The sequence below is a fragment of the Chinchilla lanigera genome, unplaced genomic scaffold, assembly GCF_000276665.1.
Source record: "Chinchilla lanigera isolate Chin_1 unplaced genomic scaffold, ChiLan1.0 scaffold00022, whole genome shotgun sequence".
NCBI classification, from domain to species: domain Eukaryota; kingdom Metazoa; phylum Chordata; class Mammalia; order Rodentia; family Chinchillidae; genus Chinchilla; species Chinchilla lanigera.
Genome location: NW_004955423.1, coordinates 5109559 through 5123176, shown reverse-complemented (window position 1 = coordinate 5123176; position 13618 = coordinate 5109559). Strand labels below are relative to the sequence as shown.

Genomic DNA, 13618 nt, shown 5'->3' with positions numbered 1-13618 from the left:
AGTAAACATGGAAAGCCAATTGGTTAATATTAAATCCTGCTCAGAGCCACTTTGTAATGGTCCCCAACATAAGTTAACCTGGGAAAGTCCAGAGAATAACGTCAAAGGGTTTCCAGAACTAGCTATGAGCAACAAGAAAACAGATTATCATGAACTCTTTTCATTCTTTCCCCCAGGGTTGGGGATCAAAACTAGGGCTTCCTGCATGTGCTCTACCAGTGGGCTGTACCTCAGAGATCACTTTAGTCTTTAATTCTGCCTGTCTGCTCTATGTTCCTGAAAATAAAAATTTTTGTTCCTAAAAAAACTGTAAGGAGTTCAAAAAGTCAATAGGGACAGAAAATAATTACCTATTTCTTCATACAACAAGATGACTGCAATGTGCTACATGCTGGTGATTTACAAGGTTCACTCAGTCTTCACTCTCCAGGCTGATGATTTGCATATTGAGTGACATTACTTATCAAACTAGGAGAATGTTCTATAGAGATGGTGTTAATAAACATAATGAAATTGTTACTGCTTATGCACTTAATGATAAACTCTTTCCTAGACATTTTAATCTAACTTTCAGTGATATCACCTTTCAATGTGAGCATTTTTACTTTTGAACTGAGTGACCCTGTCACATAAAAATTTTTCATAAAGAAAAAGCTCATTGCAGGAAGAGAGAGGTACAGTTTATGTCATTGGAGAAAAATGCAGAAAAGCAGCAGAGGTTATAGTTCACACAACTGCACCTTATTCTGACTGGCTGGAACCTAGAGCAAGTGGCAGGAAGGAGCTCTGGGAGAAGGATACAGGGAGGGAGACGGGAAGCAAGAGCCATGGACTGGAGGATCTCAGTGAGGAGCTTGATCCCTTTGTAGAGAGCCACTGGAAGTTTAACCATAAAGCAAAATGGTGTGCATACATTTATATTGCAGAACCGTTCTCCAAACGGTAAGTTATTTGCTCTTTCTTGGTTTTACAGGCAGGAGAGGTGCTCCAAAGGTTCCTGCAGTCACAGGTGGCAATAGAGGAATCCATCCTGCAGTCAGATAAAGCTCTCACTGACAGGGAGAGGGACATGGCAGGTAAACGCGTAAGGTGCATCTCCCAGGTGTGCAGATTTCCACAGTCATTCTGACAGACCCAACAGGAAACGTTCTCCAGTGTGTAGCATCTTTCCTTCTGTGGAGGGTGCATGCAGATGATTGTGAAAAATAGAAGGGAGCTGTAGTTTTATGTCATCTACAGGGGCAGCACATTTTCCATCACATTCTGAAACATGTTCTGAGCAGTGTAGACCTGTGTGAATTCTATGACCTTCCTGTGCTACCTTTCAGATTTGCCTTGGTCTCTGAGCTCAGGAACATAGTGTTAGTTTTCATTTATTTTTCTTCCATTTTGAAATTTTCCTGGCACAGTGGAGAAGGCCAAGAATGAGGCAGCTCAGAAGGGACAGGAAATTTCCACAGCGAAAGAACAGGAGTTACAGCAAGTGAAAGCAGCTCTAGAGAGGACCCACAAGGAAAACATGGAGCAACTGGAAAAGAAGCTACTGTTGGAGAGAGAAAACCTCCTCAGAGATCAGAAAATGATGTTTGAGCAACTAATGAAGGTGAGTACACCTCGGCTCAGTAGTGTCTGACGTCCTCGGTACCCTTGCAGGACGGTGAAGGTGATATCCAGATCATGGAAGGAGGGACCATCACCATTTGTTGTCCGTAATTCAATAAAGCTCTGGATTTTTGGCTATTTTTGTTGTAAAGGTGACCCTTTTGAATTTTTCTCCACATGTAGCATCTAGAGAATTCAAATCGTCTTGACTCTTATAGTTCCTTTGATTAATTTCTTGAAGAATATGAATGGCATTTATATTGCTGCTTTGGGATTTTATAAAATGATAGAATTGCATTAACAGTACCAATATTGTCAGGGACTCTACTACTGTCCAAAGACCCTGAGATAAATCTATGTTGCCATAAAACTATCAGAAATGTTCACGCTTAAAAGCACAATGTATTGACAGCTTCTGTCAATAAACTTACTGGTTATTTTCAGATGTCCTATTCACTTTCCCATCTGTGGCACAAACACTTAATACCCACAATTTATAGGAGAAGAGCTTTATTTTGGCTGATGGCTTAAATCCATAGCTGGCCAGCTCCAAGGCAGAAATAGCACAGCACAGAAGCATGGTGTAGGAAAAACTGCTCAGCCAGTGGCTCAGCCAGTCCCAGAAAGGGTTAAACTGTGACCCCCCCTCTGACCAGGTCCTGCCTCCTTCACAGTATATGCAGCTACTGAACACAGCAGATAAATCCAGGGATGAACAGAGCACCCAAATGGGACAATCTCCTTCCATACAAATGAGTATTGGGTGGGAATTTTAGATGTAAATTAGAATTCCCCATGTGGGCAGCCTGCAGGTGTTAGCTTATGATATCAGAGGAATTCTCTCCTTGTTCATCCGGAAGTTGTATAACAAATTTCTAGATCAGCTAACAAGTTTCCACCATCACCATATCATTACCATGCTATTTAAGAGGGACTGAGAATCATGCCAAGATATTTCTTTTGACAAGAACAGAATTTGATCTTATACTTCAGCACAATAGGACTGAATGTTGAATGAATATTAGTAAAGCTAATCTATACTTCCTTCTCACAATATCTGGTCCAATTCAGATATTTTTGTTGCTTAATTATTTTTGTGATAATTACAAAAGCATTTGTACATATAATATAAATTCAGCTTGACAAAGTTTTTAAATAAAATGTCAGTCTTAGAATAGCAGTGTTATAAAACTGTACTTCCCTCTCAACTTTTATTCATTTATTTTAGTTCCAAAAGGATTTGCTTGAAGAAGGATTCAACAAGAAATCTGAGGCAATGAATGCGGAGTTAAAGCGTTTGAAGAGTAGAATCAAAGCCATAGAGAGCAGTAATGAACCCTTTATTACACGAGCCTTAAATATCGTGGGCGAAGGGATAATAGAGCTATTGGGTACTCCTGGTGAAGTTCTTGGTAAGGCTGTTAAATACATTGGCTCATTTTTAAAATAAACTTTGCTCTTCTTATAAGAAAATTATAGATTATAGATGTATGTGTTGGCCTATTCTGGGGCACATGCTTTTCATTTTCATTCAGCAAAATTTTTAAATATAGAAGTTGCTTTTTGGAGTGTATCTGTGCCTGGATCACGTTCGAACAAACGGCTGTACCTGTTGACGGATACATTTTAATCGCTTTTAGGCAACACACGCCTGCAACAACATATATATACAAGAAGAAGTCCACTGAGATAATGCTTTGAATTGCAAAACTTGGAAATTAGGTCAATGTCACGTGCATAAATTCATAATATGAATTTTATTATGTGCTGGTACTAGAATATAAGACGTGAAATGAGAGTGACTCTCTAGTTTGCTGAATATAGAATGATCTTGGGGATACTGTAAATTTAAAATAAAAAATGAAGTAAAAGTTTCCCAAAGCACATATATAGTCTGATCAATACTATACATGACATTATTATATTACAAGAAAAGGTATCTTTTGAAAGTTTCATGAGACATCGGCATCCTTGGGTCTTTCTGGGGGGAAAGCGTAGGAATCAACAGTGGAAAAGATATATAATTTTCATTACATACTATGTGTTTTGAATTTCTTGAGAAAGCCTGTATCTTCGGGGTCCCAGCGCGGACGGGCGGGCGCGCTCCCCTGCGATCCTGAGGCCTGAGGGCGCCCCAAAGCCGGGCCCTGCCATCTGCCCTGCAGGCGAGCTCTGCTTTCCAGGCCCGCAGCTCCGCGCCTCCTCCCGCTTCTCCACCGCGCAGTGCGGGCGCTGGGGCCGGGCCTTGGCTCCAGGGAGGGCGGAGGCCGCGGCCGGGAGCGCCGGAGCACAGGAGCAGCTCCGGTGGGCGTGGAGGTTTCTCCCCCGCGGCAGAGGCGAGGCTGTTTGGTGGTGGCTGTGGCAGCTCTGGGGCGTGGATCCTCAGGCGGGGACGCGGCGCGGGCGGAGGCTCTGGCGGCGCTCAGTGCCGGGCCGCGCTCCGGGAGAGTAGGCTGCGACCCCCGACCCTTCTTCGGCAGCGGGCTCTGTCCCATGTGGCCGGCGCCGCCTGACCAGGGCCTCTCCGGTCTTCACATGGCACCGGGGCGGGGGCAGCGCCTGGGTCTCCCGCTGCCGATGGCAGACTACAGTGACCTATCAAATACCTCTGGTCATGCTGATGGGTGGCAGACCTAACAAGATGCCAGGACCATCAGTACTGTAAAGTTCCTGAGAGTCCTCTGGTTGGTGAGATAGACAAGGTCCAGGCCTACCCTACACCCACCACTGTGAAGGACGTTCAACTTTTTGTGACTCTAAGGGGATATTGGTGTCAATAAGAAGCAGACTTTAGTATAAACAAAGAAGGTATTTTTTTCAAGAATAGGTATCATGGTTTGGGCGTACAATCAAAGACTGGCTGATGGGTACTGCTGGTGGAAGGCTGCTGAATAGGGTTGTCTCGAGGTATTTCATCTTCCATACAAAGTATATCATGTCCTAATAGTTACAGATGAAACCCACACAGAAAGAAGATTCTGGTATAGAACTTTGCAATAACTGTCCATTTCTTCGGCCTCAGTTAAGAGGCAGAGAAAGTATCCAGAAAGTGACCTCCTGTTTTTCTCTCCTTTCTGGGTTCAAGGCACTAGAAAAAGACAAAACTCATGTTCTAGAATGCACACTCCAAGTTTCCATGCCTTCTCTCTGGAGAGTTTCATCAGCTCAGAGGCTCCTTTGTCCAGAAGCCAGGACTTATGCCAGTAAATACTCAACTGTAAAGAGCTAACCAATCTTCTGAGTTTTGTAACTGAAGTTTGAAATGTTCATAGTCTGGGTTCTAAAGCATGTGCTCTTATGGGGCTTTGTGAGCGTGTCACTGCTTGTGAAAGTGCAATAAGCAGCCTGCAGGCAGCAGCTAGAAGGTTGGATGCTGCAAGTTAGACCTGTGTAAATTCTGTCTTGCTGTGAGGTTCCACCTAAGAGATCATTGCAGATGTGCAAGACACAGACACACACTTCCCCTTCACCAACCTCATCTTATCAAGATCATGACTCCTTTCCTTCATTATTATATTGAATTTGGCTTAGATTCCCTGTATGTAGTCTAAATCCTGAAACTGCAAGTGTCTTCTGTAGTTAAGAGCTGTCTGGACCTAGTAATGCTAATATGTTATAAAAATATATCTCGGTTTTCTAATCTCTTTCATTTGACATAAACCTAAGTCAATGTCTCTTCATGGTACTTGTTTGTCTTTAAGTGATTAGGAAATCTAAAACTATTGACTGAATAGTAAGGAAGAATTACATTAACAACCTTCATCTTGTGTCAACTGGGAATTATATTGTCTTATATAATATGTTAGCTAAACCTGTACTGTTAAATTTATAAGGGAGAAATGAGAATGTAGGGTCATGGGAAAAAAGAAAGCAGTGTCTTAAGGGAGACTGGTGATAAGCTGAGGGTCTGTTAGGCAATTGTTGAAGTTGATTGAGATTAGCGACTTTTAAAATTATTATTATATATTAACTTTTTATACTTGTTTATTTTTCCTTTGAAGTGGATATGGATTGTACTTTCTGACTGACATAATTGAAAAATATTAACTTATGGGAATTTTTCAGCTTCTTTACACTATATCTATTTCAAATATCCCTGATAGTGACTTACCTGAGCCTTACATTAAAAATAGAGATTTCTAGGACTTGTCCCTACAGATACCATTTAAAGACTTGGATCTATAATTCAACAGCTAAAATCTTTTTCTCCAAGGCCAGGAATTAGACAAGGATATATACTCTCACTAGTTTCACGGTACTAGAAGTCTAGCCAGAACAACAAGGCAAGAAAAAAAGATAAAAGGCATTCAAATAAGAAAGAAAAAAATAAAATTCTGTCCCTCTCTTTCTCTCCATATATATATATCACTCTATTGACTCCACCAACTGAACTAATAAATGAATTTGTTTAAATTTCAGGATACAAAATCAATAAACAAAAATCAACTGCATTTCTATACACTAACAACAAACTATCTGAAAAAGAATTAATATTATGCTGCTATCTAGAATATCAAAAGCAGTAATGCATTTACAAATTAATTAAGGATGTAAAAGATATGCACATGAAAACTATGAGATATTGATGAAAGAAATTTAAAAAGACAGAAATTTATGTAAAGGTAGCCAATGATCTCGGATGAGGAGTAATAACATTGTTGAAATACCCATACTACCCAAGTTATTTACAGAATGAATGCAATCTCTATCAAAATTCCTATGACCTTTTTCATTAGAAACAGAAAATCAATCCAAAAATTTGTATGGAACTATGAGAATTTCAAATAATTAAAGCAATACTGAGAAAGAAAAACAAAGGTGGAGTCATCTTATTACCTGATTTCAAAGTATATTATAAAGCTATGGTAATAAAAACTATGTAATCAGCATAATAACAAACACACACAGCAATGGAACAGAAAAGATAAAGTGCTCAACAAATCTTCCCCCGCCAAAAGAAAAAATGAAACAAGAGTGATGTCAAGTTTTGTGTATCCTGAAGGTTATTTGGCTAATCAGAGTGCTTTTATTATATTATATTATATATATATATATATATATATATATATATATATATACATACATATATGTGTGTGTGTGTGTGTGTGTGTGTGTATGTGTGCATTCATTTTAGGATCTCTTTTTCCTCTTCATAAGGTAATATTCTCCCTAATTCACTTTCTAAGTCTGAGGTAGAATATACATCCTGATTAAAATATTATTGTCACTCACAATTGAATAACTTAACATACTTTTTCAAAAGGGAAATAGAGACAATTTTTTCTAGTACTGGGAATTAAACTCAGGGCCCTAGCAGTCTTGGCAAGGGCTTTATCACTGATCTACATCCTCAGCATTTTCTAAAAAATTTTATTTTAACACAGAATTTCACTAACTTGGCCAGACGATCCACAAATTTGAAAAGAACCTGTCTCAACTTCCCAGGTAGCTGGTATTACAGATATGTGCCACCACTTCTAGCTTAAATGGAAATTATTTTGAAAACTGTTATGTGAAGATTCATTCATGAAAGAATGGAAAATTGTTAAAGTTACACTTTCACTACTCCACCAACTAAGTTTTAGTTACACCCAGTCTGACAGGGCTTAACATAGACAAACCTGATTGAAAAAACTGATTGATAATACTAAACATTACGATAATTATTTATTTTTATATTCAGTAAGACTTTTTTCCTTCAGTCTCTCTTCTTTGGGGGAACTCAACTTCCCTTTTTGTCACTGTCTGCTCCCAAAAGGCTTTCACCTGTCAGGAATGCCAAACTATTTGGCTTTTGTGGTGCTGTTCACTGAGAGAGGGAGAGTTGGAAGTTGGAATGTGGAAAACTAGCCTAGTGCTTTCCTGTATGGCAGATGGAAAGAAAAACCATGGTCTTTTTCATTTTGAAACTTCAGTTTTGCACTGGCAACAGCTATGAATGAAGTTGTGCTGACTGTATTCTCCTGGATCCCAAACCAGATCTATCGTTATGTTTTCCTGAGCCAAATTCTCTAAGACTAACTCTTCTTCTCTCTGTTCTTAATCGTTCTGTTTTTCTTATGATAACTTTGGCCTCAAGTTTGTATTGCTATCTAAAAAGATGTATAATCTGCCCTTGTGGGTTGAATTTTCCTTATGGAATTTCATTTGTCAAAAGAGACATATCCTCTTATGATATAATGTACCAAAATGCAAGGGAATTGGGAACAGAGGCAGGAACTAGCAAGAGATGAGGTCTCTACATAAGGGCTCCAATTTTAAAGGCAAACTCTGGACTACCAACCATCCTAGACTTTAGATCACACCTTGCTTGATTTGTTGAGGTTCTCCCGAAAGATATGTCCTATTCTCTGTTCTTAGACTACTGCTTGCTCACAGATGGTGGGACACGACATGTTAACTTGTTTGTCAGCCACAGGCTGGAAAAGCCACATGTACAGGAAAATTAGCAAGGTTTGGGGGGGTCTCTCAGAAGGGAAGCACTTACTACTGCTCCTTACACAGGCATACTGTGGTCATAGGTGGTTTTATGCTTGGCATGAGATGTCCAGCTAGTACACAATCCCAGCTTCCAAATGCCTGTCCAGAAGATGAGTTGAGGTCATCTGGTGAGATTCAGAGATCCAAAAAGAAGTGGCACCAGTGCCCACAGAAGCCCAGATACTTCTGGCCCATAAATAATTCAGTTCTAATAATGAAATGGCTGAGATAAATATCAATACAACATTTGGATTAACATTAGCTTTAATAAAATAAAATACCTAGGAATCAAACCAACCATAGAAGTGAAACACCTCTAAAATAAAAGTTACAAACCAGTGCACAAAAATAAAATAGAAGAACACATTAGGAGATAAAAGAGGGCTCATGTTAATGGATCACCAGAATTAACATTATTAGAATAGCAGTATCACTGATTGTGATCTAAAGATTCAATACAATCCTCACCAAAATATCAGTGACATTCTTCACAGAACTACAACAAAAAGCATGCTCAAATGGGTAATGCAATTCTAAGAAAAAAAGCAATGTTGGAGGATTTGTGATATTTATTTTAAAATATAATATGGGTCATCATTATAAAACCAGCACAAGGAAGGTATGAAAACAGATATGAAGATTAATTGGAATAGAAGATTAGAAGGCATAGGCAAAAACCTAAGATTCTCTACAAAGAGCCCAAAAATGTACATTGGAACAAGAACAAGCTCTGTAACAAATAGTGCACACAAAAGTGGCCATCAATATAGAAAAGACAGAAACTACATCCCCGTTTCACACCATCCACAAAAGTCAAAAAATGGATCAAAAACCCAAATATAAGATCTAAAATACTAAAGCTGCTGGAGGAAATCATTAAGGACATACTTTGAGATATAGAAATAAGAAAATATTTTCTTATTATGAGTCCAATAAATAAGAGAAGAATAAAACATGGAAGAGGTAAAGAAATTAACTTCTGCCCAGTAAAAGAAATAACTAACAGAGTGAAGACATAGGTGACAGAATTAGTGAAATTCACCCTGTGTGGGGATGGCTCCTGTCTACGTCTTCTGTTTTACACATTAGAGTGACAAGGTCCAAACCAACTGAAATGAATAGACTGAAGTGATTAACAATGTCTTTTAGTAAATAAAGCTAAGAACATGTACTTAGGAAACAAACTCTAATAAAAGACATCTTTATTCCAACAATAAGTACTCTTCTGTCAATTCAATCTCAATACTCAGCATATATGCACATAAGGACACACACACACATAATTAACAACATAAAAAATCAAAGCAAAAAATGCCTCCACAGACTCCCAACTCTCCCAAAGTAGATCCAGGGACACTAATGGAAAGGAAATCAAATACGAGAAAATTCAGCTGTCAGAAATGATTAAAGAGCACATAAAGGTAGTCAGTCAGGAAGCTCAAAAATGACATAGGCCAAAAGATGCTAGAATTATCAAACAGAATGACCATGAGATTATGGGAGAAACAAATAAAAATAGGAAGAGCTGACCCAAGTGGTTGAAAACATGTAAGACAAATTTACAAAGAAATAGACTCCACAAAATGGTGCCAAACAGAAATGTCAGACACAAAGAATTCTACTTAATTCACATTACAGCAGAAATAACAAATGTGAAGATGGGGTTTTAGAAATTGACAAAATGGAATCACATGATAATATATTTATATTAACCTCAGAAATGACAAGAGAGCAAAAAAAATTACACAAAAGGTACAACAGAATATGAAGTAGACTAACCTAAGGCTAAGTGGATTAGAAATTAATAGAGAGCACATATAAAAATTTATAAAATCTATTTACAGAAAATACAACAAAAAAGCTGAGAAATACTCTAATATAGAGATAATTGAGGCTTACAGAATGCCAAATAAAATGATATGATAATAAGAACTTCATAAAGCATCATACTCAAAATCCCAGAAGTTTAACACAAAGATATAATCTTAAAAGTTATGCGAGAAAACCAAAAATAGCTTACAGAGTTAAACTGATTAAAACTACAACAGACTTTTTAATACAAATTTTAAAGGCCAGGAAAGCTTGGAATGAAGGCTTTCAAACCCTTAGCAAAACTATTTCTAATCTACATTGATATATCCTGCAAAACTATCTTCCCAAATTAAGGATGTTCCATGACAAAGAACATTTTAAGAAATTCATGGGGAAAAAAAGCATGGTAAACACTGGAGGTTTAGGAACTGGCTCGACAGGAGGATCACAGGTGCCTGGTCCTACCCCTTACATGCAGTATTGGCAGCCCAAAATACAAGCCAACAGTTGGCAAATTAGGTGATCCAGTATTTTACTTAGGGACAAAGATACACAGAGTAGAAACAATTGGGTGGGACTGCCCCCTTTCCTTTTTCCTTTTTTTAATATACATAATTTAATTTAATTTTATCTTATCTTTGTTTTTATCTTTCTTTTCTTTTTCCTCTTTCATTCTTTTCTCTCAAATTTTTTAGTTTCTCTTTTTCTTGTACTAATCTCATCCCCCAAACTCAAAGACCAAATTCAGATAATCCCTAGAATACTTCTTTATTCTTTCTTTTCTACCCCCTTTTTTAACTTCCCAAACCATGTGTGACCAGCATTTGTCCTCCAGCCTTGCTTCTACTTCCTTTCCAGTTATCTTCATCTTACCTACCATCTCCCTAAATTTCCCCACCACAGGGTAAATCCACTCTACCAAGTGGAAACACTTTACATACAAATGCCTAACTTATGATGCATCTGTTATTTAACTATACTCTTTGCCCCTATGGTCTAAAGTACAAAATCAATACTTGTAACAGTGTGTCAATTTCTAAAATGTATTTGATGCTATCATTATTGCTATTTGTATGACTTTATGTAGTATGTCATACCTCTTGTAATCAGTTGTTCTTTGTTCTGCAACAATACTGGGAAGCTCTGGGGCAATAAAATCATTACAGCCCTACAACAAAAGATTGGGGACTAAGCCAAACAGATACTAACATCCCACTCTCAATTAATTATAAAAGTAGGATCTTGGGACAGACAGAAACCAAGGATCTCCTACACTCAGAAGACATCCCTGAAAATCAGACCCTTCCTAGAGAGGAGTTAATAACAGAGATATAGCTACCTAGAATAAAAACTCACAAGGAACATCACATGAAAAACTGAAAAATTTTTTGAAATAGAAAATTACAAGACAAAGAAGCAAAATGTAATCTTAAACCTACAGCTGAACCAGAAAAAATCCAGGAGACATTGACATAGAAGAAATTGGAAGACATATACCTGAAATTTCTGAAATGATGGAAACTGAATTAAAGAAAGAAATCCATGAGGCTATATAGGAAATTAGATCAGAAATAATCTCTTAGGTAAGAAAAATGACAAACATAATGAATGAATTGCTCAAAATATCTGAAGAAGACATAAATAAGAAAACATACAGGAGAACAGGAGAATGATGGAAATCTTGAATGAATAGTATAGAAAAGAATTAGAATGCATGAAATAGATTCAAAGAGGTATACAGATAATTAAAAATTTTCATTTTTGTGATTCATAAGATCTCACAGCCATGTAGCTGGTAAGTGCAGATCTCTCTGGCTTTGGTGCCATCCTGTACCACAAAGGGGTACTGCAGTAGGTCAATAGCACTAGTCAATTTTGTTCATGGTGTTGTATAAAAGGTGTTGCTCAAAAGGATTGCCAGTGCAACGATCTTTGTATCATTCTTACCATCAACCTGGAAGTCGGATCAAATTCAAATCATGTCTCATAGCATTTCCAGATTAGCAATCATTAAGAATAGGAACCTGATACACAAATGTTATATGAGACAAACAAAAGTCATTGTGAGACACATGAACTTCGTTGGCTTTCTCACTGATGATTTTATACTTATTCATACATTGTTAACTCATTATTCTGCTTATAACTACAGTTAGATATTTTCAAAATGAGTATTCAAATTAATTATCATAGAGATCCATGATAGCTAACACCATGAAGAACTGAGTGATAGCAGATAAGACCTTTAGAGCTTCTTGTTTAACTTCTTAAAGCAAGATTTTTCCAGGGTTTTAAAAACTGGCCTGAGATTATAATACTTACATATATCTATTATACTGATTAATTATTATCACAAGGTTGACTGCAAAAAATGTCTTGATTTGTACCACTTAACCATTTTCTGAATAATTTGATCATACTGATTTCAGGCTACCAAAGTGAACTCACTGAATTGACGCTTGAGAAGAGATATATACAATTGATTGATATGAGCTGGTATGAGCCAATTCTTGTACATATCTGAATCTTCCTTTTGTATATCCAGTATAATTCTTCTAATACTGATTTTGCTTTATATATATTTTTTTCTCTTCTCAACACTTATCAGTAAAAATAGAAAGGAGAAAGGGGATAGACTGTAGTTAAGGAGAAATATGTGTTTAGAAAACAAAAACAAAACAGAGCAACCACAACAAAAACCTCCATGTAGAAAGAACATTTAGAGATGAAGAGGTTGGTCAAATAACAATCTTCCTCTTTTACCTTCTCTAAGTCTCCCAGACCATTGGTGTCGAGCAGAATGAGGGTGTGGTCTGGCTTCTTGGGTTGGGGCACATACCACATCCAGATCCCCTTGGTGTGGGTCTGCACCATGGAGCCAGTGGAAAAGCCTGCAAAGGAGATGGAGAGTGTGCTGTTACCAAAGGGCTCTGGAAAATGAGCAGTTTTGGCAGAATGATGTTAGGGCTGAAAGAACCCAAGATGAGAAGATGGCAAAAATGCAAGTATTGATCTGAATTACAGTTGAAGAGTGGGAAAGTAATATTAAATATCATAGTTTGGGGGTTTTAAAATGTAATGTGGTTTTAAAATTTTAATTGTATATAGAAATAATTTCATTGATATCTTACTCCACATGAAGGGCAACTTTGAGGCCAAAAACAAAATAAAGCAAAAAACAAAAGTGATATATCTATATAACAATTTTAGAAGTATGAGCATTTTCACTGTGCTGTTGCCTTCTAAGCAAGAGCAAGTGACATCTTTCCATTTTCTGATATCCTCTTCAATCTCCTTCTTTTCAGAGTAGTGTGATTTTCAATGCAAGAATCTTTTGTTTCCTTTGTTAGAATGATTCTGACGTATTTCATTTTTTATTGCTATTTTGACAGATACGTTTTCCCTTATTTTTCTCTCAATGAGTTTGTTGTTGGTGTACAGGGATGTTATTGATTTTTCAGTATTGATCTTGTATCCAGCTACATTACTGAATTTAATTATTAAATCTAGAAATGTGTTTGTGGCGTTTTTGGGGTCTTCTATGTAGAGTATCATGTTTCCTGCAAATGAGGACAATTTAAATTCTTATTTTCTTTTCTTTTTTCTTTTTTCTTTTTTTTTTTTTTTGCTTTTTTTTTTCCAGTACTGGGAATTGAACTCATGACCTTGCACTTCCCAGGCAGGCACTGTGCCACTGAACTAAATCCCCAACCCGTAAATTCTT

At 37.3% G+C, this 13618-nt stretch overlaps 1 protein-coding gene across 1 annotated transcript in view; it reads left to right on the top strand.

Moving 5' to 3' along the window:
• LOC102022829 (guanylate-binding protein 6-like) overlaps positions 1-3488 on the top strand; it is a 19167-nt gene extending 15679 nt beyond the window's left edge. Inside the window, exons 7-9 of the mRNA XM_005385353.1 lie at positions 974-1076; positions 1410-1603; positions 2831-3488. Coding sequence (XP_005385410.1) covers positions 974-1076; positions 1410-1603; positions 2831-3052 — 519 coding nt within the window. The 3' untranslated portion in view covers positions 3053-3488. The remainder of the gene's footprint in view (positions 1-973; positions 1077-1409; positions 1604-2830) is intronic.
• Positions 3489-13618: the final 10130 nt, after the last annotated feature.